The sequence below is a fragment of the Prionailurus bengalensis genome, chromosome E2 (assembly GCF_016509475.1).
Source record: "Prionailurus bengalensis isolate Pbe53 chromosome E2, Fcat_Pben_1.1_paternal_pri, whole genome shotgun sequence".
Classification (NCBI taxonomy): Eukaryota; Metazoa; Chordata; class Mammalia; order Carnivora; family Felidae; genus Prionailurus; species Prionailurus bengalensis.
In genome coordinates, this window is record NC_057352.1 from 13,283,031 (window position 1) to 13,310,406 (window position 27,376).

Consider the following 27,376-nt stretch of genomic DNA (forward strand, 5'->3'; position numbering starts at 1 on the left):
GACAGAGGGAAAGCAGGGACAGAGAGAAAGGAAAAGAAGGGTCCATGAAAAAATGGACCCGGAGAGGCTGACCCCTGAGACTCTAAGGAAAGCAACAGTGGGGGAAATGAGGTGGCATGCAGAGAGATGCAGAGAGATACAGAGACCCGGAGGTGGGAAGAGAAGGGCTCTGAGGGAGAAGTGACAGAGGGGAGGGACAACGAGGGGAAGCGGTGGGGGGGGGGGGGGCAGGAGGGAGCGGGAGGAAAAGACCCCAACGGAGAGAAAGTGGCAGAGAGGGGCACGTAAAGAAACACGCACAGCGAGGCAAATAAAAGAGAGGAAGACCGAGAGACCCGGACGGAAAGCAGGGGAGGCGATGGCGGACACCCGGCAGGGGCGAGAGACGTGGGGCCGACGCCCTGCGGATGGACAGACGGACAAAGCCGGGAGGGGCCGGGCGGGGCCGGGGCGGGGTTGGGGCCCGCGGGTCCCCGGCCGAGGTGGGGGGGGGAAGGAGGGGCCGGGCGAGCGGCAAGAAGGGGAAGGAAGCGGAGGTGCCGGGCGGGCGCGGGGCGCGGGCAGGAAGCGGGGAGGGGCGGCGGGGCGGGGGCCTCCGGAAAAACGCCCCAACTTCCTGCCCCGCCAGAGTCAGGAAGCGGGAGCCGGGACACAGGGCCCGGGATCGCCGAGCCCGACCTCGGGCGCCCCGCCGGTCGCCTCCCCGCGCGGACACCAGGTACACCGTCCCTGGCCCCGCCCGGCCTCCCGCCCCTCGGCTGCCGGGGGAAGTGGGGAGGAGGAGGGAGGGGGCGGGGGCGCTGCCGGCAGTGGAGGGGCCTTCGCTGCGCCCCACAGAGCCAGCGGCCGCCCCTCCCCGGGCCTCAGTTTTCCCATCTGTCAAAGGGGGCAAAGAGAGGAGAGAGAGCTCATGCCTGCCGAATGCCCAGTAAGTGGGGGTGAGGGGTGCGAGGCCGGGGTCAAGGCCTCCCAATTGTGTCGCCGAGGACGGATGACCACTCCCATTGCACTGCTGGGGAAACTGAGGCTCGGGGAGCGGCACCGACTCATCCCAGGGTACACACACCGTGAGACCGAGTGGAGTTGGGATTTGAACTTGCAGGTGTTTCAAGCACCTTCCTCCGACTCCACATGCTTTAGGGCCACTTAAAAAGAAAAACGTCCGTAACCACGCCGTAGGCCGCGGTGAAGCTGAAAGTTGCAGAGCGCCGTTTGAAAGCAGTTTTGGAAAGCTCTTTTTCTGGGCCATTGGTTATACCCTGAGACATGGGTTGTAGGGGACAGAGCTAGAGACCTTCCCCCCATTGTACAGGTGGGAAGACTGAGGCTCGGAAAGAGGTAATTACTTTTTCCAGGTTACACTGGAAAGGTATCTGCGGGAAAGGTACGCTGGAACACAGGATTTTTGCATTACAGCCCCAGCAGAAAGCGTGCGGCCGGGGCGGGGGGTGGGGAGTGGGGGATGCGGGGAAAAATTAACGTACACCTTGGGAATTCAGCTGGTTCCGGAGTTAGGAAGGCAAGATAGGGTGGGGAGCCCAGTCCGGAGACTAAGGGCCACGGGTGACTCGGAGCTCTCGAATTGAGCCTTGGCCAGGGGGCTGGAACCACTTTCTAGTCGGCCTGGGGGCGGGGCAGGGTAGAGTGACAGGAGCAGTCGAGATACGGAAACGCCAGTCCTCCAAGGCAGGCCAGAGCGGCCCTGTCTGGCCAGCGTGGCGCAGTGAAGAGCTAGAGCGGCCGGCGGGAGGAGTAGAGTCGCCTGGGCAGTAGCCTGGCAGGAGCTGGGCTAGAGTGGCTGGCGGGAGGAGTGGAGCTGGAAGCAAAGGTAGATTTGGGGACAGCTAGAGCGACTCGGAGTTGGGGGTGGGGGACCGGCGCGCCGAGACTTCGGTTCTGGCGGCTGCGGCGGATACTCCAACGACCAGGAGCAGGTGAGGGACGCGGCCCCTGTCAGGCGTCAAACCCTGACTCCGCAGGTCCGCCCCAGCATCCCTGGCCGTGCATACCGCCACGTCCCCTGTAGGATTTGGGGCCCGTATAGACCCGCCACGTCCCACATAGGATTTGGGGCTGTTATGGATCCGCCACGTTCCATATAAATTACAAGGCCCTACAGGCTCACCAGCTTTCTGCTAGCCCCCCATGGAAACTCGGCTTCTTAATAGATGCAGGCTTCTTCTTAATAGATCAGTCATTAGTACCTCCTAGAATCCTGGGCCCTGTAGATCCTAGGTCTTGGGACTACCACAGGCTCCTATAGAATCCTGGTTCCCTTTTTACCTTACATAGGTCCCAGGAACTGGCTATTTTACATATGGAATCATGATTCTGTGTGATCCCCAGATCCTTGTAGACCCACCATGTGTCAAATAGAATCGGGGGCCTTATACATTCCAAGGGCCCTTCATGGACTTAATTTGAATACTCTATTTTAGGTTCTTAAAGGCTCCCTCCCAGAGGTTCTTGGAGACCAGGGTCATCCATGCAATGTCTTATAGACCCCAAACCTTGCACAGAATCCAGGCGCCCATGTGGTCCCCGACCCATGTCTGCTTTGCTTTAGGACCCTTATCTCTAAGAACCTTCTAAACCTTCCCCAACCAGCACCACCCCCAGTCCCATGCACACAGCGTCCCCTCTGCTGGACCTTAGGCCTTGTCAGTTGCCTAGAGATCCATCTGACGGCTTCAACCTATAATTGCCCTTTGTGGCAGCCCCTCACCCTGTATCTCCTAAGCAGCCAACCCCTCACCTTCCCTGCCAGCGTCCTCTCTGAGCCCTAAGTCCCTGTGAAGCAGCCTCAGCAGCAGCCTGCGCTCCTGCCCAGGTCACAGTGCCCACATACCTCTGACTTTCCCAGACGCCATAAAGAGACCCGATACGTCTCAGCTCCGGTTCAGATTTTAGTTTCTGAAGGTTGGGGTGGGGTTTCCCCATGCTCTGAAGCAGCACATTCTGATAAATGCATAAACTCTGGAGCCAGACTACGTGGGTCTGAATCCTGGCGCTGTCCCTTACGAGCTGTGCCTCAGTTTCCTCTTCTGTAAAGGGGGGATAGTTATAAAACTGAACTCCAGGGGTCATTTAGGGGATTCAATGAGTTAATACCTATAAAACAGTTACGTTGTACCTGGCACATACTCAGTGGCCCTTAAAGCGCAGATCAGGTGTTGGCTATTATTTCGTGTTAGCGTGATGAGGAATGAAGTAGGTCACGAGCATCTAGTGCATGATTCGGGGTCTGCCTGGCACTGAGCATTTGCTCACATAATGTGGGTCCTTCCCTTTGCCCTTTTGGAACCTCCCTGCCTCTGTTGAACCTTCCCCCGCCCCCCCCGCCCCAAGTGGGATGAGCACGGACGTTCCAGGTGCGTGGTCATGTTTTCCAGCCCAGAAGTTGCAGCTGGTGGCCTGGTGAAGCTTTTCCATCTCGAACGGGAATACTAATCGCATGGGGTGCTTGTGGTTGTGAGCGTTGAGTTCGTATGTGAGAAGCTCTGAGAGTGATGCCTAGCACACTGTAAGTGCTAGGTAAGTTTAGCTTTTGTCATAAATAAGCAATACTTTTTTTTTTTTTTCTTTTTGCCTTGGTTTACAAATTTATTTAAGGGAAGTTTAAACGGTGCTCAAATCTTAAGTTAACCCAAACTTGAAGCTGGACAGATACACTCTATGGAAAAGAATAAAAACGATGCGTGCCCTGGGGAACCCACAGGACAGCACTTGAAGACTCCAGAAAGCGTCGCTGTCTGATGAGCCTAATCAAAATCATAGCCACCGTTTATTGAGTGCCAGGGAGGAGGCCTGTGGAGGAGGGAGAAGGCTGGGTCTGAGGCGACCGGGGTTATAAATAGCTTTGGGAGAGGCCCCCCCCACAGCCCTGCTGGTCCACCCCACCCTGTTTCCACAGCTCCTTCCCGCCTGACACGGGCTCGAGTGGCATTAGTCAGCCTAATTAAGGACACAGAAGATGGCGGTGGGAAGACACAGGGGGAAGTGGAGACTCTAAGGGAGATGAGACGGGAGAGACAGCAAGAGATGGGAGAGAGAGAGAGACGAGAGACAGCATCTGACACAGTGACTCGGAGAGGACTTGGGGAGGTGGCTGCAGAGCCAGACGTGGGAAGACAGGCAGAGACACAGGGGACAGGCAGGGAGCAGCAGAAGCAGTGTTAGGGGGAGGTGACTGACTAGGAAGGGAGGCAGAGATGGTGGGGAAGCGAGACGGGCCGGAAGGGAGGGAGGAAAGGGAGACAGGGAGAAGAGAGGCAAAGATCTGAGGCACATTCGCAGGACAGACAGCCAGGGAGAGCTGGCTGGGGCAGGAGGGCCGACCAGACAGACTGATGCGGGGTGAGGGAGACCGACACCCCTTGGGGATGGACTGGCTGAGGACTGTCCCTTGCTTTTTGGGATTGAAAGCTGGGGAAGATACCGGGTCCCTGAGGGAAAGAAACTGTTGGGTTTGGGGAAGGAGGTTCAGTTTTGTTTTCTAATGTAGAGCGAGTTGGGGGTTGGGGGATCTGCCATTAGATTTCCTGTCACAGGAAGTGGGGCTGGTGGGTTCAGAGGCAACATCCTGCCCCAAGCCTGTCAGATGGAGGAGAGCCCCCCACACCCCAGTTATCTCCCTTCTACCTCCCTTTCAACCTTCCCAGCTCTCCTTGGCTCCAGGCCCTGCCTCCCTAGGACCCAGCCTGCAGCCCCCTCCTCCCTCAGACCCAGGAGTCCAGGCCCCCCGGCCCCTCCTCCATTAGGGACCCCAAATTGCAGGCTCTCATGTCCACAGCTCTCTCATGGACCCAGGCTCCTGGGCCCCCATCTCTCCCCCCATTCCAAGGCTCCCTGTCCTTGGGCTCCCCGCCCTGGCTGGCCTCTGAAGGGCTCTTTGTCGCCACACAGAGGCCCCATTGAGCTGCGGACGCCGGGATGGGGGGGGGGGGGTGCTGTTTACTCACCTTCACACCTGGGCCAGGAATCTGTGAGTAACCGCCCTGTGCCTGTGCCGCTGCCTCCTGCCCCCCCTAACCGTGGCCCCTCCTCTTCCTCAGCCCTGTGGAGCCCATGGAGGCAGACGACATTGCCCGCGGGCTGGTGAGTGGAGAGAGCCTGGGGTGAGAGGACTGGGGGACTGAAGTGAGGAGCACTGTGAGCTGAAGGCCTCCCTCTTCCACAGGCCCCGGGACCACCGCGGCCTGGCCTGGTGCCAGTCAGCATCATCGGGGCTGAAGACGAAGATTTTGAGAATGAGCTGGAGACGGTGAGGGGTGGAAAAGCTTCTGTCCCAGTGTCCCTAGGCCCCAGCCCTCAAGTCCCATCTTCAGGGTCCCCTCCCTCCTTAGGTCCATCGTTGGATGCTGCCCCCTGCCTCCTCTCGCCGCTCGCCCCTCTTTCTCTAATCTTCTGGGTACTACCTTTGCCGTCCCCTGCTACCCCATCCCTGATGCCCCATTAGAGCACAGACTTTCACCCTTTTTACTCTCACCCTGGTTTTTGTCACCATCTTCCTTAATTGCGGCACAGACCCCTACTCTGTCTCCTAATGCCTGTCCTTGTCACCCACAGGCATAACATTAGATCTCATCCCCTGTCCCCAACACCAGCGCTGGCCACCACCCTTACAGCGTAGACACCACTGCCCGTGGTGGTGTGGGTGGGGGACGGGTCAAGCCCAAGGCTCCCCTTCTCCCCACCGTCTCACCCCCATCCCCACCCTCAGAATGCAGAGGAGCAAAACAGCCAGTTCCAGAGTCTGGAGCAGGTGAAGCGGCGGCCTGCCCACCTCATGGCCTTCTTGCAGCACGTCGCCCTGCAGTTTGAGCCGGGACCCCTGGTGAGGGCAGGGCTGGGTGGGCAGAGGGAGGGGTGGGGCCGGGACAGGCCACAGCGCTCAGAGAGATGGACTAGTGAAGATGAGCTGGGAGGGTTTGGAAAACAGATCCAGATTGCACAGCACAAGATCTAGAAACAGAGAGCCAGAGAACTAGCCGCATGATCCCGACAAGATTGCAGGTGCCCCGTGTCCGTCTCCGTGAGCAGCAGGTGCAGGCGGGAGAGTACACCCAGCAGGGGCACCCGGAGGGCAGCAGGGAATCCTGAAGCTGGCAGAGACCGTGCCCCACCCCCGCCTTCCCAGCCCGTGGCAGTGACCGCGACCTTTCCCGCTGACCCTGCAAGTGGATCCCCCTCTGTGGCCTCGGCAGGTGCCACCAGTCATTCAGGGCTGGTGCATGGGAGAAAGCCACTAGCCTTCCCAGGTCCAGGTGGCACAGGAGGCCCCGGTCCAGAAATAAGAAGCCACCACAAGCAGCCCACGAGGCAGAGAGAATGCAGTTGATGATCCACAGATATCAGACAGAAATTACCTGGGCGGTGGTAGATGCCCAGAGAACCATGCCGTCCGGAAACATGCAGAGTCCAGAGAACCAGTGGGTGATTTAGAAAGGAAGAGGCCACCGTTCGGGCTGGAGGGGGCTCCAGGCAAGGATCTCCTCCCAAGATGACCCAGGGCAACCCAGCACAGGCTGCAGTTAGGGGGTAGCCTAGAGCACTGGACTGCACTGGAAATGCATAGTACGCCCCTCAGGAAACCAGAGACTGATAGAAATGCCAGGGCAGGATGCCTGGGGGATGCAGAAGGGAGGGCGCATTGACTGATCCTGTGGCTTCCGAGATCGGCAGGAATCGGGAAGGTGCCTTCTCTCCAGAAAAGTAGCTGCCCCTTGCCTGTGAATGGAGGCTCTGGCCCTCCAGGCAAGGGAGTCCCCCTACTGAACCTGAGGTTTCTAGAACCTGAGCTCTTGGAACTCAGCCCAGGGTGGTGCTGACTGCCATGGCCTTTTACGGATGTGGAAACTGAGGCCTGGCAAGGGCCAGGGGCTTGGCTGAGGTGACCCAGATGCCCCCCCCCCCCCCCCAGCATTTGGAATCTGTCCTCCTGCTGCTCCCTCACCTCATCAGCTGGGAAAGTGGCCAAGAAAGAGTTGCGGTCCCGTGGGCTGCTTCCTGTTGGCCTCTCCTGGAGTTTGGGGGTGTGTAGACGCAGATTTGTTGGAAATGGTTACAGCAGAGAAATAGATTCTTGCCCCTGCTGGGGCAAGTCCTTAGCGCAGAGACCGTGTCCCTTACCAGACGAGAGACCCCAGGAGTCGGGTTGGAGTTTCCAGTGCCCTGCCAGCATCACCCAGCATGGGGCTGACACACAGCCAGCCTCAGGAAAAGAGCAGTAAATGAATGAGAGAGCCCACTTGTCCACCTGTTTATTTACTCAGCCCCACTGTGCACTAGGCCTTGTCTGGGGCACAGGCGAGTCAGAACCTCACACGCACACACACACACACGCATCCTCAAGTCTCTCGTGGTATTGTGGTTTGGTTTTTTTTTTTTTTTTTTTTTTTTTTTTTTTTAGAGCTAGAGCACCCACCAGCAGAGCAGGGGAGGGGCAGAGTGAGAGGGAGAGAATCTCAAGCATGCTCCACACCCAGCTCGCGGAGCCCAGCTCTGGGCTTAATCTCACCACCCTGAGGATCATGACCTGAGCTGAAATCAAGAGCCGGATGCTTAACTGACTAAGCCCCCCGGGCGCCCTGCTCATGGTGTTCCTAGGCAGTGGGGTGTAGTGGAATAGGCTGCCTGAATTCTGATCCCAACTTTGCCACTTACTAGCTGTGTGACCTTGAGCAAGCTTCTTGAGCTCAGTTTTCTTATCTGTAAAATGGGATAACGTTGACCAGGTTAACGTGGTTAAAGGGTTTAGAGCAGCATCTGGTATGCGCCCCTAGCTGTCTTAGTGTAGCAGGTGATGCCAGGAGACAGAACCGGAGAGAGCCATTTCATGGGACAGAAAATTAGCAAATGCTCTTGGTGGCCCCAGGGAGGCCAAGAGAGGCAAGGGCCTGGGGGGGGGGGGTTGGTGATAGAAATCAGGGAGCACTAGCAGAAGGTTTGAGCCCCAGGCTTTTTGAGAGAGAATATGGTTTGGGGAGGGGGAAGAAGACGAGTGACATTCTGTCTCCCCAGCTCTGCTGCCTGCACGCGGACATGCTGGGTTCACTGGGCCCTAAGGAGGCCAGAAAGGCCTTCCTCGACTTCTGCCACAGCTTCCTGGAAAAGACCGCGGTGAGAAACACCTTCGGGGGACCCCAGCCCCTCCCCCCCATTCTTTGGTCCTGGGGAGACTCTGTGCCACCCTGGCCCACCCTCCGCTGCTCCCTCCCCTCAGACCGTCATTCCCAGTAGGCACCTGGGCTGCGGTCCCGTGACCCCACCACTGCCCAGTCCTCTCCTTCATTCCGTTCTCTGTTCTCTGTCCCGAGCAGGTTTTGCGGGTGCCAGTCCCTCCCACTGTTGCCTTTGAACTTGGTAAGGAGAGAAAAGGGGACTGTGGGTGGGGGAGAGGTTGGTAGCGGGGGCTGGGGTATCTGGGGAGTCCCAGGGAGGGAGGCCGCCCTTTCTGCTCATGGGGACAGTAGAGATTCCTCCTCCCCTTCCCCCTGGTCGCTGCAGCCTAAGGGTGGGTGGAACTGGCCTCCAGCCCCCTGCCTGTGTCCCTACACAGACCGCACACGGCCCGACCTCCTCTCCGAGGACCTCCAGCGGCAGTTTGTGCAGGAGGTGGTGCAGAGCCAGCAGGCCACCGTCAGCCAGCTGCTGGAGGACTTCCGCTCCAAGCGGCTCATGGGCATGACGCCCTGGGAGCACGACCTGACCCAGCTGGAGGCCTGGGTGGGGCGGGACCGTGCCAGCTTTGAGGCCCGGGAGCGGCACCTGGCCGAGCGGCTGCTGACCCACCTGGAAGAGATGCAGTGAGTGGGGCCCGTGCCCTGTCCAGCCTGGTGGCGGGGGGGGGGGGGGGGGGGGGGTGGTCCCTGCAACTTCACGGTTCGTTCCTTAACGTTTGGGCTCTGGGTCCCCTGGCCCTGGCATTTTAATCCGTCTGGTTGTCCGGTTTTGTGTCCTCTCTTCCCAGCTTTGGGGCACCCTCCTAGTTTCCAGGTCTTTCCACAGCCTTGCGTGTGGGCCTGGCGCTTGGGTCCTGTCCTTGCAGCTCCCGGCTGCCCTTGGTGCCCTCGAAAGAGACTCCTCCCTGCTGTGATCCTCCTTCCCCTCAGCCTTGGCACTCTCCCTCTCTGCCTCTTCTTTCTCTCTTGTCCCAGCGTCTAAGGGGACAGCAGCCCAGACATTTGTGCCGGGTAGGCAGGGACCCAGGCCTAGCAAGTTTATCACAAACTTCTTTCTTCTTTTTTACAGACACACCATCTCGACTGATGAGGAAAAGAGGTGATGGAAGCAGAGAGGACAGCAGGAGAGGCATTTAGCCCCCTGGGACCCAGGGAGGAGGACCAGGGGTCTGGGGGCCTGGGCATGGAACGGCATCCCTGGCCCTGTCCTCCGGAGCCCTCTCCCCCTTCCTCAGACACTCACTTGGAAGCTGTTGTGGGGTTGGGGTGGGGAGCGGACGTGGAGGGGAAGGCTTGGGGATAGCGGTGTCCCTGCGGCCATGGGCGTGTGCGCATCTGTGCACGTGTCGGGGCCCTCACCATCCCCTTCCCACAGTGCCGCTGTGGTCAACGCCATCAGCCTGTACATGCGCCACCTTGGGGTGCGGACCAAGAGCGGTGACAAGAAGTCAGGGAGGAATTTCTTCCGAAAAAAGGTGCTTCCCTGAGCGCCCAAACCTGGCCCTTTCCTCCCCAGGGACTCCTGGGGAGCCCCGTGACTCTGGCCTCCTGGGGTCTGATTCAGCTTTGTTGGGGTCTCAGAAATGCACAGCCCCCTCTCCACTCTCCTCCTTCCCTTAGATGATAGGGAATCGGCGGTCAGATGAGCCAACCAAGACGAAGAAAGGCCTGAGCATCTTCCTGGATGCTGCCCGCTGGAATCGGGGAGAGCCTCAGGGTGAGGTGGCTGGCCCCGGCCCTCCCTGACTTCCCCCACACCGCCCCCGCCTCATGGTCCCGTCTTTTCATTTCAGCCCCAGATTTCCGACACCTCAAAGTCGAGGCTGATGGTAATGGTCCTGAAGCTAGCTGGGGGCCTCGGGGAGGGGGTGGGGGGCGGTAGGATGGAGCTGGAGCACAGGCTGCTGTGTGGGTTAGAGTCACTGGGCTCTCATCTCCACTTTCTCCTGGATGTTTCCCCAGCTGAGAAGCCAGGCCTTACAGAAAGGAAGGGAGGCCTGGGGGTGCCCTCCCGGGACCGGAACACTGGAGCTGCCGGGCAGGACATCCCTGGAGTTTCTCTGCACCCTCTGTCTGGGGACAGCCCTGACCGGGAGCCAGGTGAGTTTCCTGGGTCTCTCAGAGAGACTGCCCCGCCCCCCGCTCCTGGTCACCAGTCTTGTTAATAAAACCACCCCCTTCCCTCAGTTCACCCATTCCACAGCTTTCCTCTCAGGCTCCCACCGCTCTCCAGGTGATGCGTTTCCCACCTGCTTGGACTACGTTTCCCGTCAGCCCCCCACAGCGCCATTTCCCAGGACCCTCTCAGTCACCCCCGTGGATCTGAGACAGCTGCTTGGCTGGGCCTGGGTTCAGATCCTGGCTCTGCGGCTTAGTTGTGTTGTATCTCGGGAGTCACTCCTCAGACTCCCTCGAGGAGTCTGAGACTCAGGCTCCTCGTTCCTAAATGGGAACCCCCCCCCCCCCGCTTCCCGTAAGTCCCGGCTGAGGCTCGGGAGAGGGAATGGACGCGGAGGCATCATGCAGAGCACCCGGTCTCCCCTGCTTCAGTGTTTTCTTCACCACCTCCGCCCCCCCCGCCCCAGCTGCCCACAGCCGTGTTCTCAGAGGCCTTTCCATTTCCATCTGTCCGTCCCCCGCTGAAGCGCAGGGCAGCCTCTGGTGTCTGGCAGGCATTGGGTGGTTTTAGCCCCCCGTCCCCCATTCCCCGGGGGTCACGGAGGCCCCCAGAGCATGGGTCTTGCCACGAGGGCCTGGCAGCCAGCCTCGCTCTCCCCCGCTGCCCGCACAGGTGTTGATGCCCCCCCAGAGCTGGGGGACCCGCCCCCGCAGGGCCCGGCCAGCCTGGAGCCCGTGGTGCCCCCGGAGAACACGGAGGAGGGTGCTGAGACAGAGAGGTGCCCGGGGCCGGGTGCGGGGGGAGGGGTTGCTGGGAGCAGGACCAGGCTTACCAGGCGGGGGAGGCGTGTGCCGTGTCGCGCTGCCATCTGCACCTGCTGTCCCCGAACCATCTCCACTCTGCCCTGCTCCTCCCTTTTTCCATTTTCCGCCTTCTCTTTCCTTCTCCGGCTTCCTCTTTTCTCATCTCCTCCTCCCACTTCCTCTTCTTGCGCTCCGAGCCCCTTCAGGTTTTCAGCCCTTCCCTCCTCTTCTAAGCCACCGCCCAGCGCCTTGCTCCTGCCTCCCGGTGCCCTGTCCTCCATCCCCCACCCTGTGTGCTCCATGCCTGGGGGCCCTGTCCCCCTCACAGTTGGGGGGCAGGCTCTGCCCCCTGCCTGTCCTTGTGCCGCTGCTTTGGGGACCCTTTGGTGGGTGGGGAGGTGAGTTGGGTTCCATTTGGGTCCACCTCTGACCCTGTGCCCCTCTCTCCCCAGAAAGTGGAAGAGGTGGGTGCCTGGGCCCTGGGTTGGGGGAGGGCTAGCCCCTCCCCCACTTCTCCCAGCCCCTCCCCTCTCCCCATGGGCCACCCCCTCCCCTTCACCCTGCAAGGGGTGGGTGGGGACATCACCCTCCCAGCAGAAGAGCTAAGTATTAAAACCCCCTTCCCCACCTCACTCCCAGTTCTGCCCCCACCATCCCCCTGCCTCAGGGAAGGGAGGGGTCAGTCCTGTGCTCCATACTGGGTTTCCCTCCCTACCCCTCCTGACCACCCCCACTGCCCCAGCACCCCGAAGTCCCACTGCTCCTTCTGACTCTCTCCTCTCTTCTGTTGCATGTTCAATCTCTGTCCTGGTCTCCCCTACCCCCGTCCGTCTGTCCCTGTCCTGGTCTCTCTGTCTGTCCCTGACCTGGTATCTCCCCCCCTCTGTCCCTGTCCTGGCCTCTCCCCTTCTGTCCCTGTCTTGGTCTCTCCCCATCTCTGTCCCTGTCTTGGTCTCTCCCTGTCTCTGTACTGGCCTCTGGCTGACTCTGTCCTTGGCCTCGGGGTCCAGGCTATCGGGGCGTCTGGGGCGCTCGGAGAGCCTGCGGGTGAGTGACCGCCGCCGGCCTTCCCGGGGCAGCCTCGGGGCTAAGGGCCGGGGTGGGGGCCGCTCCCGGAGTGACGTGGACATGGACCCCAGCTCTGCCACGGCCGTGCTTGGCCCTGCCCGACGAGCCACGTAGGTCATTCCTCCCCCCATCCACTGAGGCAGCCTGGAGAGTCAGAAGGATGGTGGGGGCGGGGTTGTTGCCAGAGTGACAGAGAACTGGGTTTTGGATGCTAAGGTCACCAAGGTCACAAGAAAGGTGTGGGACTCTTCTTTCTAGAGGTCTGGGGGCATATGGGCTACTTTGGAGGCATTGAATGCCAAGGCCACAGAGGCGGGGTTGGACACTAGGAATGGAGGTCTTCTCCCTGGGATGCCCCAAGCCGGGGCCCTAACAAGGCCTCTGTCCCACAGCCCTGAGCCTGGAGATGAAGGGGACCCAGGTCGGTCTGGACTAGAGCTGGAACCAGAAGAGCCCCCTGGCTGGCGGGAGCTCGTCCCCCCGGGCACCCTGCACAGCCTGCCCAAGAGCCAGGTGAAGCGGCAGGAGGTTATCAGCGGTGAGCACCCCTCCCTGCACCCCCTGTGGCCGGCCACACAGCCCAGTTCTGCCGAAGAGACAGGTGCGGGGAGATGTCCACCCGGGGGTCAATGACAACAGGCCGAACTGCGAGCTGGCCTGTTCCCATTGAGGGCCATTCATTATGTAAATTGTAGAACAGCCACTCATGGAACAGGACTGTGGCTGTCAGCCCGTCAAACTGACGTTCGCAGAGAGTTTTTGGTAGTGCGGGACAGTGCAGGCAGGAGCTGGAAACGGTACAGAAAGTTGTATTTCTAGTGCAAATCCTTGTTTCCTTATTTGGGAAACACGGATAGTAATGGTCCTACCCCAAAAGACTGTCACGAAGCGGAGATGTTTCACGTGATGTTTAGCGTGGGTGTGGGGCTGGGTAAGAACGTTCCGATGTGACGGTTACTACTGTGATCTTAACCGTTTAGGGGCAAAATAGGCAGGTTTCAGAAGATAATACATCAGTGCTTGCTTCTGGGCGGAGAGATGATGGGAGTGTCATTTCTGTCTCGGTTCTTTTCTGTGATTTCAAATTGTGCGGAGGGGGGTTTGGCAAAAGTAGAAGACCTGTTTGGAAGCTCTGGTTTGGAAGTTCATTTACAAGTTACTTAGTAAGAAGGGTACTCGTTTGGAATTTTTAGGGCAGTTAGGTGAATCCTTTTTGTGTTACAGATCCTACTAGGGACGTGATCCAAACGTAAAGCAGCACCATCTGATAGCGTTTTCCGGAATCGTGAAAACACGCAACACCTGTGCTGTCCAGCATGGTTACCACCAGCCACATAATGGCTCTTAAGCCCTTGAAATGTGACCAGTACAACTGAGAAGTGAATTTTGTATTTCATCTCAATTAAATTTCGAAGGCCCGTATGTGGCTAGTGGCTACCGTAGCAGACAGCATAGCACTTTCTCTAGTCAGAAAAATACGAATGATGTGGAATTGTACATTCGGTCTCCAGGAACTCCTGGGGCCCCTGAAATCCAAGCCTATGGTCCCTCTGGGGGCGGGGTCCCTGAATCCAAGGCTATCAGCGTGTGTTTGAGGGGTTGTTGTTCCAGAAACCAAGGCTGAGAGACTCCCTGGACCTTTAGACACGAAACACAGCTGCAGGCTTGCCGGTGGTGGTGTGACCACATCATCCCAGTTTGCCTGGGAGTTTCCTGGCTTTGGCACTGAAAATCCCACGCGCCGGGAAATGCATCGGTGCCTGGCAAACTGGGAGCCGTGGCCACAGCCTGGCTGGCTGCTGCAGCCGAGAAGCAGTGATGGGCTAAGGAACCCTCAGTGGCCATTTCAGGGGCAAACGACTGTCCGGAGAGAGTCGTCCTCATCCCCCTCTCCCAACCTGCCCTTGAGACTGCACCCTGTAGTTTGCACTCTCCCCAGCCATGCTGCCTGTTCTTTGCCCCCCACCAGAGCTGCTGGTGACCGAGGCGGCCCATGTGCGCATGCTCCGGGTGCTGCACGACCTCTTCTACCAGCCCATGGCAGAGGGAGGCTTCTTCCCCCTGGAGGAGCTACAGTACATCTTCCCCAGCCTGGACGAGCTCATCGAGGTGCATTGTGAGTGCAGGGCAGCAGCCCCACAGTGCGCCCCACCGTGGGCCCCCTCCTTCAAGGCCTTGGCGGCTAGACCTGGAGCCTAGCATGTCTCCCTGAGTCCCTACCCCAGCCAGCTTCTTTTATAGCAGTGGGGACAGCCCCAGACCCCCAGAGCTCACATTCCATGGGGCACATCAATAAGCGTGGGGGTGGGGTGGGGGTGGAGGACAGCCCGTTGGCCCCAGGGCGGGGGTGGGGGACAGCCTGTTGGCCCCAAGGATCAGGCAGACACCCTGCAGCCCAGCCACCACCGTCTCCTGACCGGCTCTGCATACATCCTTGCACCCTGACGGAGGTCCTCACAGGGCCCTGACAGAGCACCCCCTTTCCTCACCGCGCTCCACAGCCCAGTTCCTCGATCAACTGATGAAGCGGAGGCAGGATAGCGGCTACCTCATTGAGGAGATCGGAGATGTACTGCTGGCCCGGGTGAGGGTGCCCAGCCCCTGCCCCCCCTGGGAGCCCCTCCTCCCAGCCAGGGACCTGGAATCCAGGCCCGAGGAGGCCAGCTCTCAAGCCTCCCCTCCATCAAGACCCGGGGGTCTGGGCCCCTAGCCCTGTCCTCCTGTCTAGGCCGCTATTCCCACGTGAGGCCCTGCTCTCTCCAATCCTACCTGAGACACCCTCCCTGGCCTGAATCTCACTATAGTTTGATGGTGCCGAAGGCTCCTGGTTCCAGAAAATCTCCTCCCGCTTCTGCAGCCACCAGTCATTTGCCTTAGAGCAGCTCAAAGCCAAACAGCGCAAGGAGCCTCGGTTCTGCGCCTTTGTGCAGGTAAGGGGGAAGCCTGGACCCCGGGGCCCCGGAGGGGGCTGGTGTCCCAGTCCCCGAGGTGAGCCGCCTCCACGCTACTCTCCCCTCAGGAGGCCGAGAGCCGCCCACGGTGCCGCCGCCTGCAGCTGAAGGACATGATCCCCACGGAGATGCAGCGCCTGACCAAGTACCCCCTGCTCCTGCAGAGCATCGGGCAGAATACAGGTACCGCGGGCCCCGCTCTCCCATCTCCCGCGTGGCTGTGGGACCCGAGCTTCCGGGGCTGGAGCTCACCGGGGCCGGTCTCTCCTCTGCCACAGAAGAGCTGGCCGAACGGGAGAAAGTGGAGCGGGCGGCTGAGTGCTGCCGGGAAATTCTGCACCACGTCAACCAAGCTGTGCGCGACATGGAGGACCTGCTGGTGAGCCCGCGTGTGGCCCTGGGCCCAGGGCACTGGGACGAATGTGTGCAGAGGTTGGCCCGGCCTTTGTCTCGTCCTCCCCGGGGCCACTTCTTGGGAGGTCGGGCCCAGCCCTTGGCTTGTCCCCCTCGGGGTCACTGTCGGTCAGCCCCAGCCCTTGGGTTGTCCCCGTGACTCTCCCTTCCCTGCCCCAGCGGCTCAAGGATTATCAGAAGCGCCTGGATTTGTCCCACCTGCGGCAGAGCAGCGACCCCATGCTGAACGAGTTCAAGGTGGCTCTGCCTGCCCTGGCCTCCCCTCCTCTCCTCTCCCTTGCCTTCCCCTGCCCTCAGCCAGCCCTGACCCTCTGGCCCCGGGGAGTCTCCCATAATGCACCCAGGGAGCGAGAGCCACCCCTGTGCCCTGCGCCCTGCACCCCTCCTCATTCCCAGCGGGTTGCCCCTCCTGATGATCCCCGACTACGACCCTGGCCCTGTGAATCATCCCGACCCTCCCCTGCCCTCGCCTGCATCGACCATGACTCCTTCCTGCCTCCAGAACCTAGACATCACCAGGAGGAAGCTGGTCCACGAGGGCCCGCTGACGTGGCGGGTGACGAAGGACAAGGCTGTAGGTGGGTGCTGGCGCCGAGTGGGGCCCAGGGGCGGGGCACTCAGAGCGGGGAGGCCGCTGAGCTCCGGCCTTGCCCTGCAGAGGTCCACGTGCTCCTGCTGGACGACCTGCTGCTACTGCTCCAGCGCCAGGACGAGCGGCTGCTGCTCAAGTCACACAGCCGGACGCTGACGCCCACCCCCGACGGCAAGACCATGCTGCGGCCCGTGCTGCGGCTCACGTCCGCCATGACCCGCGAGGTGGCCACCGGTGAGGCCTGGCCCGGCGGCCCCGGGCACACCCGCCCGTGGAATGGGAGGTGACCCTCTAGAGAGCTGGGGAGCGCACGTTCTAGCACTTGGGAGGCCGCTGCAGAGGTTGAGAAGGGGGCGGTGTGAGAGGCCCCCAGCTCGCCATGGCGGGGGGGCCGGGCCGGGTTGTAGATCTTAGAGCTACACGTGCCCGCACAGGAGCAGCCAGCTCTGACGGGCGTTCGAAAAGACACCGTGGCTGCTTCTTGGGGATGGTGGGGGCGGGAGCCCAGTGAGGAGGGGTTTGCACGTGTGCTGCCGGGAAGCTGCACCAGGGGCTCCAGGGGTTTGTGTGTAGAGCTAGACTGGGGACTGGCTGCCTGATGGATTAGGGGGAGTGAGAGGGAGGGACGGACTGAGCTGGGGCGTCCGAGGCCACCGCAGTCAGGGGCTTGCCCAGGCTCAGGGTAGGCACAAGGTGGGGTGACCCTGGCTCCGAACCCCCCCCCCCCCTTCCTGCAGATCACAAAGCCTTCTATGTCATTTTTACCTGGGACCAAGAGGCTCAGATCTACGAGCTGGTGGCCCAGACCGTGTCGGAACGGAAGAAGTGAGGGGGTCTGGGTTCTAAGCTTGGGTGGAAGAGGAGGTCCAGGCCCCGGGTCTCCAGGGGCAGGGCTGGCGGTGGGAGGCCCTGACACAGGGTCTGGGGGGCTCTGACTGCCCCGGGGCCTGTCTCCCCAGCTGGTGTGCCCTCATCACGGAGACCGCTGGATCCTTGAAGGTCCCTGCCCCTGCCTCTCGCCCCAAACCCCGGCCCAGCCCAAGCAGGTGAGGGGCCTGGGAGGAAATTGGAGGGCTGAGGAGCCGGGGGAGACCTCTTTCTGTGCCCCCAGAACCTGAGCTCTAGCCCTGTGTGTACGTGCGTGCACACCCACCACCCCGTCACAGCCCATCTGGCTCCTCTCCAGGTTCCTCTGTCTCCATCTTCCAGCCTCAATTTCTCTTTGTCTCTGAACCTCTCTGCCCCCTGCTGTTGTCTCCCTGCTGCCCCCCCCAGGGCTGTGGGGTCACCCAGTACTTCTCCCCACAGCACCCGGGAACCCCTGCTCAGCAGCTCGGACAATGGCAACTGTGGTGGCCGAGAGATGCCCCCAGCTGACGGTGAGTCTTTTCGGGGGGTGCTGGAAGGGGGCAGGGTTGCCGAGGATACCCGGCCAGAACTGAGCACCCTCCCTGCTCCCCCACCCAGGCCGCATGGAGAGAATCTTCAGCACCCTCCTGCCCTACTGCAGACCTGGCCCTGAAGGCCAGCTGGCAGCCAAGGCCCTTGAGAAAGGTAGCCCTGTGCCGTCCCGTCCTGCTGCCAGCCCGGCTTTCCAGCTCACCTCCTGCCCGGGCCTGCATGCCAGGCCTATACCACCACCCTCAGGGGGCCGAGCCCCTCCTTCTGCAGCCTCTGTCCCTTCCTTGACCTTTCAATTCAACCTCTCCCAGGACGCCATCTTCCATGCCCTCCCACCCTGCCCCAGCTCTAGCCACAGGCTCACCTCTGCACCCCACCTCCCCTCTTTGCCAGTCCTGCCTCTGACTCTGTCCTCTTGTCCCTGGCCAGTGCTGTCCCTGAAGCAACTCCTGTTTCCCTCGGAGGAAGACAGTGGGGCGGGGCCTCCCCGTGAAGGGGATGGGGTCCCGGGGGGTGGCCCCCCAAGCCCGACACAGACCCAGACCCAGGAAATTCAGGAGAAGCTGCTCAGCCTGGAGGAGACCATTAAACAGCTGGAGGTGGTGGCCTGGGGGGAGGGTCAGAGTGGGGGGGAGGATGGGGCTCGGTGGAGGGACGTCACTCATTGATGACCTTCCTGCCCCCGTCCCCCCCCAACCAGGAAGTGGAAGAGGAATTCTGTCGCGTACGACTCCTCCTGTCTCAGCTTGGGGAAAACCCTGTCCCCCAGCCTGGCTGTACCTGAGGCTTCCTGCCCCAGGCAGGTGAGTGGGGAAACCAGAGGCCCCAACACTGCCCAGAGGGGAGGGACCAGAGTGGGCATTTCAGGGCTCCCTTGTCCACAGCCCCGTCCATCTCTCTCCCTTGGTCTCGCTGCATCTCCCCGTGTCCCCTCCCTGCCCATCCTCTCCCTTCCCTCCCTCTTCTCTTTGCCCCCCAACCTCTGTCCTCCCAACTCCACACCCTCTCCCCCCCCCATCTCCCTGCCTTTTCTCTGCTGCTGTCTTCATCTCTCCGCTTCCCTTCTCCTCCAGCCCCCAGGCCTTCCGCAAGACTGAGGGCCACCCGCCCCCACCGCACAGCTGCCGCAGCATCTCCAACCCCAAGGGCCTGAGGAGAGGGAGCCAGGCGTGCCTGGGGGGCCCAGCTGGGATCACTGCCTCCCCCAACCTCCCATTGGCCTTGGCCTTCTCTCCCTCCTGCCTTCTGCTTGGGGGACTCAGGGCTTCATTCCAGGGCGGACCCACAGTGACCTCCCCTTCCCCGGGCCAGCTCTGTATTGCCTGGGCTTGGGCCACCCCCCCACCCCCAAGTGCCTTTGCTCTGTTTTTATACCCTGAATTGGAGGTTTATTTTTTAATATATATTACCTAAGGAGAGGTCTGTGTGTGTGAGGGTGGGGTGGGGGCTCTGGAGTGGCTTCTGGACCCTCCTGGGTTGTCTGACATCTTCTTCTCCAGTTCTTCATTCATTGATTCCTGTGCTTTAACAGAGACTCCCGAGGCCACTCCTCCCACACCCTGAGCCCCCGCCGTCACCCATGACACTGGGCTCCCCCACATCTCACACTCCTTTCCGTTCTTTTATTTTTGTAGTAAACTCTCTGGAGGTGGCTGTTGGGGGTTGTGGGGAGGGGGCCCTCCTGGGCAGGGGCTGGGGGCGGGGTTATTGCTCTGAGCTCCCTGTCCCCAGGGGGCCTGTGTGGGGTGGGTGTCAGGACTGGGGCTGGCACAAGAGCAGACATGGCCGCACAAACACGCAGGTCACAGCACAGGGGTGGGCGGGCAGGAGAGGCTGGGCACCATATTGCACTTTCGGAGTGGGGCCAGGCGGGGAGCCCCCTCAAACCGGAGCCTGGGAAAGAGGCTGGAGACCCTTGTGTCCCCTCCCCCTCTGAAGGGGGAGGTGAGACCCCCAACCCAGGGTTAGGAAAGAAGGTGGGTGACCATGTGGCCGGTCCTAGGAGGGGCCGAGGGCACACGGGACCAGGGCAGAGGCTGCCCCCCCCAAGCCCCCACCCTGGCAGAACCCTTTACCCCACAGTGGTTCAGCTGCCAATCCCCCCTTTGCTCGCCTTGGCCTTGGGGGGCACAGGGAGGCCCTCATCGCCCTCGCTGTCAGAGCTGCAGCCGCTGACATCAGTGATCTCCAGCTCCGAGTCGCTGTCCTCCTTCCCCCCCAGCGCAGCCTCTGGACCCCCAGCTCCGGGCAGTGCCAGGCGAGGGGCGGCTGCCAGGCCCGAGGGGCGCTCAGGGCCCAGGCCGTCCCCCGTCGCAGCCAGCAGGGGTGAAGCTGTGGGGCCTCCCCCTGCCCCTGCTGAGGGCAGGTGGCCCAGGGGACCGGCCAGAGGGTTGGGGTAGAAGTGTGGGGGGTAGAGAGAGGGGGGCAGCTTGGGGAAGGGGCCGGTGAGGTACGGGTTAAAGTTCCAGGGGTACTCTGGGAAGGCGCGGCCATAAGGACCCAGCAGGCCAGGGGGCTTGGAATAGCCGGTGGCACCTGGTGAGTACAGGGGACAGAGGATCAGGCCGGGCACACCTCCACTGCCGGGGCTGCCTGCAGTGTTCCACCCGGTTCTCCCCCTCTCTCCCACGTGACATCTGCCGCCCCCCGCCCTGTGGTTGCCCCCAGCTCTCCCCAGGTCTCCCCATTCCTTTGGCGCCCTGAAAGCCCTTCTCCCAGGCTGTTCCCTCTCTAGTGTCCCTCCTCCCTGCCTCTCCACGAATCCTCCTGTGGCTTTTAAAACGTGCACACACACAACCTCGCCCCGGGCCTCCTTCCTGCATCCTGTCTCTCCCCATCTTTGCCCATCCTTTCCCCTCAAACACGTGCAGCATTCCCCGCCCCCCCCCCCCCCCAGCACCCGCAGGCTCTTACCGGAGCCCAGAAACGGGAAAGGGCTGTCCAGACGCAGTTTGTCTGTCTCAGGGGTGAACAGGGGCGCCCGGGCCCCTGGCTCTCCCAGGCGAGGGGCAGAGAACAGGGTCTGCAAGGTCTAGAGGGGGAGGGGGGAGGCAGCACCACTTAGAGTGGCCGCCCCGTCCCCAGGGGTTGATGGCTGGCGAGGGGGGCACCAGACACCCAGTGCTGGGACCTCAGTGTCCCTAACTCACCTCAGGGGTAAGGGGAGGAGCATCTGGCCCAGGGGTCCCCCCAAAGGGACCAGGGGTCAGCAAGAGTGGGGAGCCCGTGGTGGCTGCTGCCACATCCAACAGCGGGTAGTTGACCAGCACGACTTTGCTGAAGTTGAACTTGTAGGTGAACCTCTTCCCTTTGGTCTTGTGGAGAATCCGCTTGTTGTAGTAGTAGCTAGAGAGAGAATGAGGGAATGCTGGGCAGGGCCCCTAACTCACGTTCTGTGCCAGGCACGGTGCACAGAGCACTATAGTTTGGGGGAACGGAGGCTCACAGAAGTCCCTTCAGCAAGGTCACAAGGCAAGGAAAGGGTGAAGCAGGCTGGGACGCTGGCTTCCGGCCTTCCTCCTTGCTTCCCGTCCGCTCACAAGTAGTCACGGTAGCTACTGCGCGCTGGGATCCGAGGGATTCTGCCCCAGGAGACTGAGGGCAAGCCCCAGGGGGTGGGGGTCGGGAGGGACAGGGAGGGGAGAAGGGGCAAGGTGCCAGCCGGCCTCTCCCCACCCCTCCTCACCGCAGGGCCCGGCTCAGCTTGTCATAATTCATGTGGGGCTTGCACTTGCGGATGCCCCAGAGCCGAGCCACCTCGTCAGGGTCCTTGATGACGAATTCCCCGTAGTCCCCCTGCCAGGCGATGACACCCTGGTATTCCTCCTTCTGCAGCAGCTCCAGGATAAAGTGCCACAGCTGGATCTGCCTCGAGCCAGGGGACGACTCCGGCTTGTAGGCCCAGTCTGGGAAGGCAAACCCTGAGGACAGGAGGCAGGGGAGTGGCCCCGGGTCAGGACACCGAGGCCAGGGCTCCCGGTCCTACTTGGACTCCGGAACCGAGAGGCATCCGGTCTTCCCCCGACTCCCAGCCTCTGATGAACAGCTAGCTACCCACCCCTTGATGTCTTTAGGGACCCAACTCCTACTCTCTACCCCAGCTGGTGTCTAGTCCCCCATCTGGCCAAAGAGGCAAGAACTCCGTTGTCCGGGGACCCCGGGGTGGCACCTCCAGCCTCATCCTCGACCTTGGCACTTGAAGTCTGCCAGGTTCAGCGCCCCCGGGGTGGAGTGGGAGGGATCAGTTTCCTGCAGCCTCGACCGTGGGGAGGAAATGGAGGGGGCAGCTTGCAGGGGAAGGGCACCCCCGACACGGGGACAGCCCTCCTCCCGCTGCCCCCTCCAGCCCTGCCCTGAGAAGCCCCCAGTCGCTCCTGCTCTCTGGAACACCCCTGACCCCTTGCTGCATGACCCCCTCCCTGTCCCTTGCCCCCTGCTCCATCTCTCCCTGAAGCCCTCCGCTGACCCCACCCTGGGGCGGCCAGGCCCGTGTGCCCGTGTGTCTTTGCACCGGTCCGTGTACTTATACTCTCACGCGCCACATCCCCTCCCACACCTGGCTCTGTCGGTCCTAGAGCAGTGTGCATAAGCGTAAACCTGCAGCACGCACACAGCCGTCCCCTCACGCTCCAGGGATGCCCAGCTACACCGTGGGACACAGGCGGCCCCGAGGGCGGCGCTCCCGCTGGGGCACGACACCTCGCCCACGACATGCCACCACGGGGACACACCAGATGCCCGGCATCACACGTCCGTCCCAACACACAATCGTACGTCTCCGGCCCCTCGGAACCAAGACCCACTAACCACGCAGCCATGACGGGAGACGCACAGGACGCCAAAGGCCCAAATCACACACAGTGTGGCAGAACTCAGAACTGGCGGGTGCGGCATCGGGACGCGTGTGTCGGCCTGACAGGCGCACGCGGGCTGAGACCACGCCTGCAGAACGGCCGCCTAAACCCACGAGACCCAGGCACCCGCGCTCTGTAACACCCAGGGCTCGCCCCTCAGCACACGCTTCACACACACGAGTGGCCTGCACCCTGCTGTCCAAATGTGCCGAATAAGTTGGATGGAAAGGGGAGGGTCTCGCCCACCCCTGAATCTCCCCTCCCATCCACAAGGCCCCGGGCCCACATCCTCTGTCCTCCCTCCCTCCTCAGAGACCCCCGGGCCCAGGCCTGAGAACAGCAGGCAGGATCAGCCTACAGAGAACCAAGGTTGGGGAGGAAGACAACGCTAAGCTACCTACTTGCTGTGTGGCCCCAGGGTAGGTCCTTGCCCTCTCTGGCTTAATAGAATTTCAGCGGTAGGAGGCAAGGAGCAGCAGGGTCCCACCCAGGCTGCCTGGTGCTGGTGCGTGAGAATCGGCGCTAATGCCTTCCCGCCGAGGGCTCGGGAGGCGAGGCGGTTTCCTCCCCGAAGGGAGAATTTTTCTCTCAACCCCGTTCTGGGTCTTTCTTACTTCGGGTGATGGGGCTCAATCAGCTCGTGAGGTCCGGCCCATTCCACACCCGCTACTGCATCACACACACACACACACACACACACACACACACGCGCGCGCGCGCGCGACCCTGAGAGGACAGGGCACAACTGCCCCACACCTGCAGATACACGACCCAGTCCGGAACCACCACGTGCCCTCAAACACATTTCCTCAGACGGACTGGATCTGCCGGGACCCGCAACTTCAGCCCGCAGACACACTGTGACAGACCCCCCCCCCCCCGCCCAAGTTCAGTCACAGTGACCCACGGATACAAGGACCCCTCCCCCCACCGCGCACACACCGACACAGAGGCCTGGGGGGCACCCACCCGCCCACGCAGCCCGAAGTGCACCGAGACCTCCGTCCCGGACCATGACACGCACCGGGAAGTAATGGTCGAGAGCGCCTCACCCCCGAGGCAGGTACGTGCTTGGCAAGCCCACAGACACCCCCAATCCTAAAACGCAGACATGCTGTGCCCAATGTCCCAAAGAAACCCCCCCACCCAGCCCAGAGACGCTCAGGTAGGGGGGTGTGTGTGTGCGTGCACATGCAGGAGCAGGCTTGCCAGCTCACACAAAGACAGACGTTGCACATACACTCTCCCAGTGCGACCACTTCTTCCAGAAGCACTGACGTGTGACGCAAGGACACACTCCGAGCCCCCAAACTAGCAGGCACAGAGTCCCAGTCTACACGCACGCACACGCGCACTCCCCATCTGTGGGGCCTGTGACTTGGGCTTAAATGCACGTCCAAGCCGGTCTTACTGTCCACATCCCCAGCTCTGAGTGTCCGCTTCTGAGCAGGCCGTCCTCTGTCCCAGGGCTCCGGCTGGCTGGACCGTGCTCCACGTCCCCCTGGCCAGGCAGCCCCTGTCCGTTTGCACACCCGCGCCTGGCCTGGTGCCCCCTCTGGTCCCCGCCCTGCTCCATCACTGCCCGGGCGTCTCCAGTACCTGCCTCTCTGCCCAAGGTCCTGGGTGGGAGCAGGCCGAGACCCCAGCACCTCAGATCCCAGGAGCCTACCCCTCTCGGACCCCAACACCTCCCCTACCCTCCAAAGACCCTCACGTCCCAGTAGGCAGGTGGCAGGGACATCTGGCTGTGAAGTTTTTAGCCAAGTTTCTCATTAGGGGGTTGCATTCAGGGGACCGTGACAGACCCGGACAGAGGAGGGAGGACAGGAAGAGGTGCAGAAAGGAGGAGCCAGCTGGCTGGGAGGGGCAGGAGGTCCGGGCCAGTTACCGGGGGTCCAGAGAGCCGGCAGGGCGGGCGGGGCGAAGAGAAGGTCGGAGACGCAGCTACAGTCCATGGTGGAGCCAGCCCTGCAGAGAGGCCGGGACAGACACACGGGGACAGGCGGGGGACAGGCAGGAGAGACAGACAGGGGTCAGTGGGGCGGGCGCTCCCCACGGGCCCTCCCGGCCCGCCACCCGCCACCCTCTCCACCCACGTCCCACGGACCCTGCCTCCCAGCCTCTCCTCCCGCAGCCTCGCCCTCACCCTGTGCCTCAGTCACTACCCACGTCGCCCCCAGCCTCCCTCCGCGCTGCTCCCACTCGCTGGCTGGCCACGCCACCCGCCCGCCCCGCACCAGCTTTGCCGCCGCCGCCGCCTCTCCGGCCGGCTCGTGCCTGACCTCTCATCCGTCTCAGCGTCTCTGGGTCTCTATCTGGCCGCCCCAGATTTGTCTCGCTCTGAACCTCGCCCCCACCCCCTGGCCCGCCCAGTGGACCCCCCTCCCCCCCGGGCTGGCTCATCTAGCTCCCAAGCGGTCCCCAGCTTTCACCCGCCGGCCCAGAGAGGGCCCCCCACCCCCGCAGAGCAGACCCCAGCACCCTGAAGGAGGGATCCCACAGATGCGCCTCCCCGACCTCAGACCCCTACCACTTGCACCTGCCTCCCCCAACCTGGACATCCCCCTCAGACACCCCTTCCCCTTAGACCTTCCTCCCCTCACCCCACAGCCCCCCCCAGACACCCCTTCCCCTTAGATCTGCCTCCCCTCACCCCACAGCCCCCCTCAGACCCCCTTCCCCCAGACAGCCCCCCCAGACACCCCTTCCCCTTAGATCTGCCTCCCCCACCCCACAGCCCCCCCCAGATCCCCTTCCCCTTAGATCTTCCTCCCCTCATCCCACAGCCCCCCCCAGACACCCCTTCCCCTTAGATCTGCCTCCCCTCACCCCACAGCCCCCCTAGACACCCCTTCCCCTTAGATCTGCCTCCGCTCACCCCACAGCCCCCCTCAGACCCCTTTCCCCCAGACAGCCCCCCCAGACACCCCTTCCCCTTAGATCTGCCTCCCCTCACCGCACAGCCCCCCCCAGATACCCCTTCCCCTTAGATCTGCCTCCCCTCACCCCACAGCCCCCCCAGACACCCCTTCCCCTTAGTTCTGCCTCCCCTCACCCCACAGCCCCCCCAGACACCCCTTCCCCTTAGATCTGCCTCCCCTCACCCCACAGCCCCCCCAGACACCCCTTCCCCTTAGATCTGCCTCCCCTCACCCCACAGCCCCCCCAGACACCCCTTCCCCTTAGATCTGCCTCCCCTCACCCCACAGCCCCCACCCAGGCACCCCTTCCCCTTAGATCTGCCTCCCCTCACCCCACAGCCCCCCCCAGACACCCCTTCCCCTTAGATCTGCCTCCCCTCACCCCACAGCCCCCCCCCAGACACCCCTTCCCCTTAGATCTGCCTCCCCTCACCCCACAGCCCCCCCAGACACCCCTTCCCCTTAGATCTGCCTCCCCTCACCCCACAGCCCCCACCCAGGCACCCCTTCCCCTTAGATCTGCCTCCCCTCACCCACAGCCCCCACCCAGGCACCCCTTCCCCTTAGATCTGCCTCCCCTCACCCCACAGCCCCCCCCCAGACACCCCTTCCCCTTAGATCTGCCTCCCCTCACCCCACAGCCCCCCCCCCCAGACACCCCTTCCCCTTAGATCTGCCTCCCCTCACCCCACAGCCCCCCTCAGATCCCCTTCCCCAGACAGCCCCCCCAGGCACCCCTTACCCTTAGATCTGCCTCCCTCCAGGAGGCCCCCCCTCAGATACCCTTCTTCCTCGGATATGCCTCCCCTCGAGACAACCCCCTTAGACACTCCTTCCCCTAAAATCTGCCTCTCCCAAACAGCACCCCTCAGATACCACTTCCTCCTTGGATATGCCTCCCCCCTCAGACACCTGTGCCCCTATCTGTCTCCTCCCTCAGACATATTTTCCCCCTTGAATATGCCTCCTCTTTCAGACACCCCTTCCTCCTTGGACATGCCTCCCCTCTCAGGTCCTCTCTCTCAGACCCCTTACTCCTTCAGATACCTCTCTCCTCAAATACCCCCTCCCCCCTCCTCACCCGTCTCTCAGAACCTTTACCCTTCTGACAGCCTCTCCCCCGCGGATACCCCACTACACCGACACCCCCCCACGCGCCCCCAGACCCTTGGACATCTGTTCCTCTCAGACACCCAGCCCTCGGGCACATCCTCCCCCTTAGATACTTTTCAGCCCCTCACCGCTCCTCCCTTTGAGACCCCACCTTTCAGAGAGAGCACTTTTCTCAGACCTCCTCGTTCAGACACCCCCCTCAAATACCCCACCCCCACGACGTGCTCTTATAAGACAGCCTTCCCCGCAGACACCGCTCTCCCCAAAGACCCCGCACGGCCGCTCTGCTCCCCACAAGCCCCACCTCACCCCTTGGACGGCAGACAAGAGTTGGCAGATGGCCCATCCCTCCAGACCTGCCGGGTCCCCACGGGCACCCAGGCGGCAACCCCCGCCACCCGGTGTCCACTGCGTCTCTCCCACACGGTCCTCTCCATCACTCAGGCCCCCGGCCACCTCATCTGCCTCCTCAGGGTCCCCCCTTCCTGCGGCCACTTTGCCCCCACACCCCCATGTCCCCTCTGTCTCCCATCCAATCTCCCCAACTTTCTCTGTTGCTCTCCCTCCCTGTCTCTTCCCCCCCCCCCGCCCCCCTCCCACACTCTTCTCTCTCTCCCCTTCTCTGTCTCCTCCTCATCTCTTTTCCTTTTTTCCATCTCTCTTCTCTCTTTCCTTGTCTTCCTCAACCCAGGGGGTCTCCTCCCATCCTTTCCCACCCCCTCTCCCCAACCCCTGTGCCCCCCCCCACCTCCCTCGGGTCTCTCCCATCTCTGGCTTCCCCGCGCCCCATCCCCTCCGTCCCTTCTTCCGCTGGCTCTCCCCTCTCCCCTGCTGTGCCACCACCCCGGCTCGGCCCCCAGCCCGTCCCGCCTCAGTCTCCCCATCTCCCTCCCGGCTCCGGCTCCGCACCTCGCCGGCCACCTCTCTCCCACCTCCCGCTCGCTCTGCCTCTCCGGGT

The 27,376-nt window shown here is 62.1% G+C and overlaps 2 protein-coding genes across 6 annotated transcripts; one reads left to right on the plus strand and one right to left on the minus strand.

Annotated features, from left to right (window-relative positions):
- The first annotated feature begins 519 nt into the window (after positions 1–519).
- Positions 520–18,947, plus strand: ARHGEF1 (Rho guanine nucleotide exchange factor 1). 5 transcript variants are annotated; one of them, XM_043598747.1, is made up of 32 exons: positions 597–718; positions 3,393–3,523; positions 5,055–5,097; positions 5,180–5,263; positions 5,723–5,836; positions 8,023–8,121; positions 8,322–8,364; positions 8,561–8,807; positions 9,253–9,282; positions 9,559–9,658; positions 9,804–9,900; positions 9,977–10,012; positions 10,146–10,283; positions 10,975–11,080; positions 11,558–11,569; positions 12,116–12,283; positions 12,566–12,711; positions 14,143–14,289; positions 14,675–14,757; positions 14,978–15,103; positions 15,193–15,307; positions 15,403–15,503; positions 15,698–15,775; positions 16,041–16,116; positions 16,197–16,364; positions 16,868–16,955; positions 17,090–17,176; positions 17,439–17,509; positions 17,598–17,684; positions 17,961–18,130; positions 18,232–18,334; positions 18,605–18,947. In XM_043598747.1, exons 2-31 carry the CDS (start codon positions 3,510–3,512, stop codon positions 18,313–18,315), a joined length of 2,958 nt encoding a protein of 985 aa, XP_043454682.1. In that variant the 5' UTR covers positions 597–718; positions 3,393–3,509; the 3' UTR covers positions 18,316–18,334; positions 18,605–18,947. The 5 variants fall into 5 exon arrangements, with proteins under 5 accessions (XP_043454683.1, XP_043454685.1, XP_043454682.1 ...); XM_043598748.1 differs by lacking the exons at positions 3,393–3,523; positions 11,558–11,569 and having other exon boundaries at positions 520–718; XM_043598749.1 differs by lacking the exons at positions 11,558–11,569; positions 12,116–12,283 and having other exon boundaries at positions 598–718.
- A 186-nt stretch (positions 18,948–19,133) lies between these two features.
- On the minus strand, positions 19,134–24,452 carry ERFL (ETS repressor factor like). The gene is made up of 5 exons (XM_043598752.1): positions 24,273–24,452; positions 21,217–21,451; positions 20,681–20,876; positions 20,445–20,562; positions 19,134–20,066 (listed from the first exon to the last, which is right to left on the minus strand). The coding sequence occupies exons 1-5, from the start codon at positions 24,337–24,339 to the stop codon at positions 19,618–19,620; spliced, it is 1,065 nt and encodes a 354-aa protein (XP_043454687.1). The 5' UTR covers positions 24,340–24,452; the 3' UTR covers positions 19,134–19,617.
- Between the last annotated feature and the right edge of the window lie 2,924 nt (positions 24,453–27,376).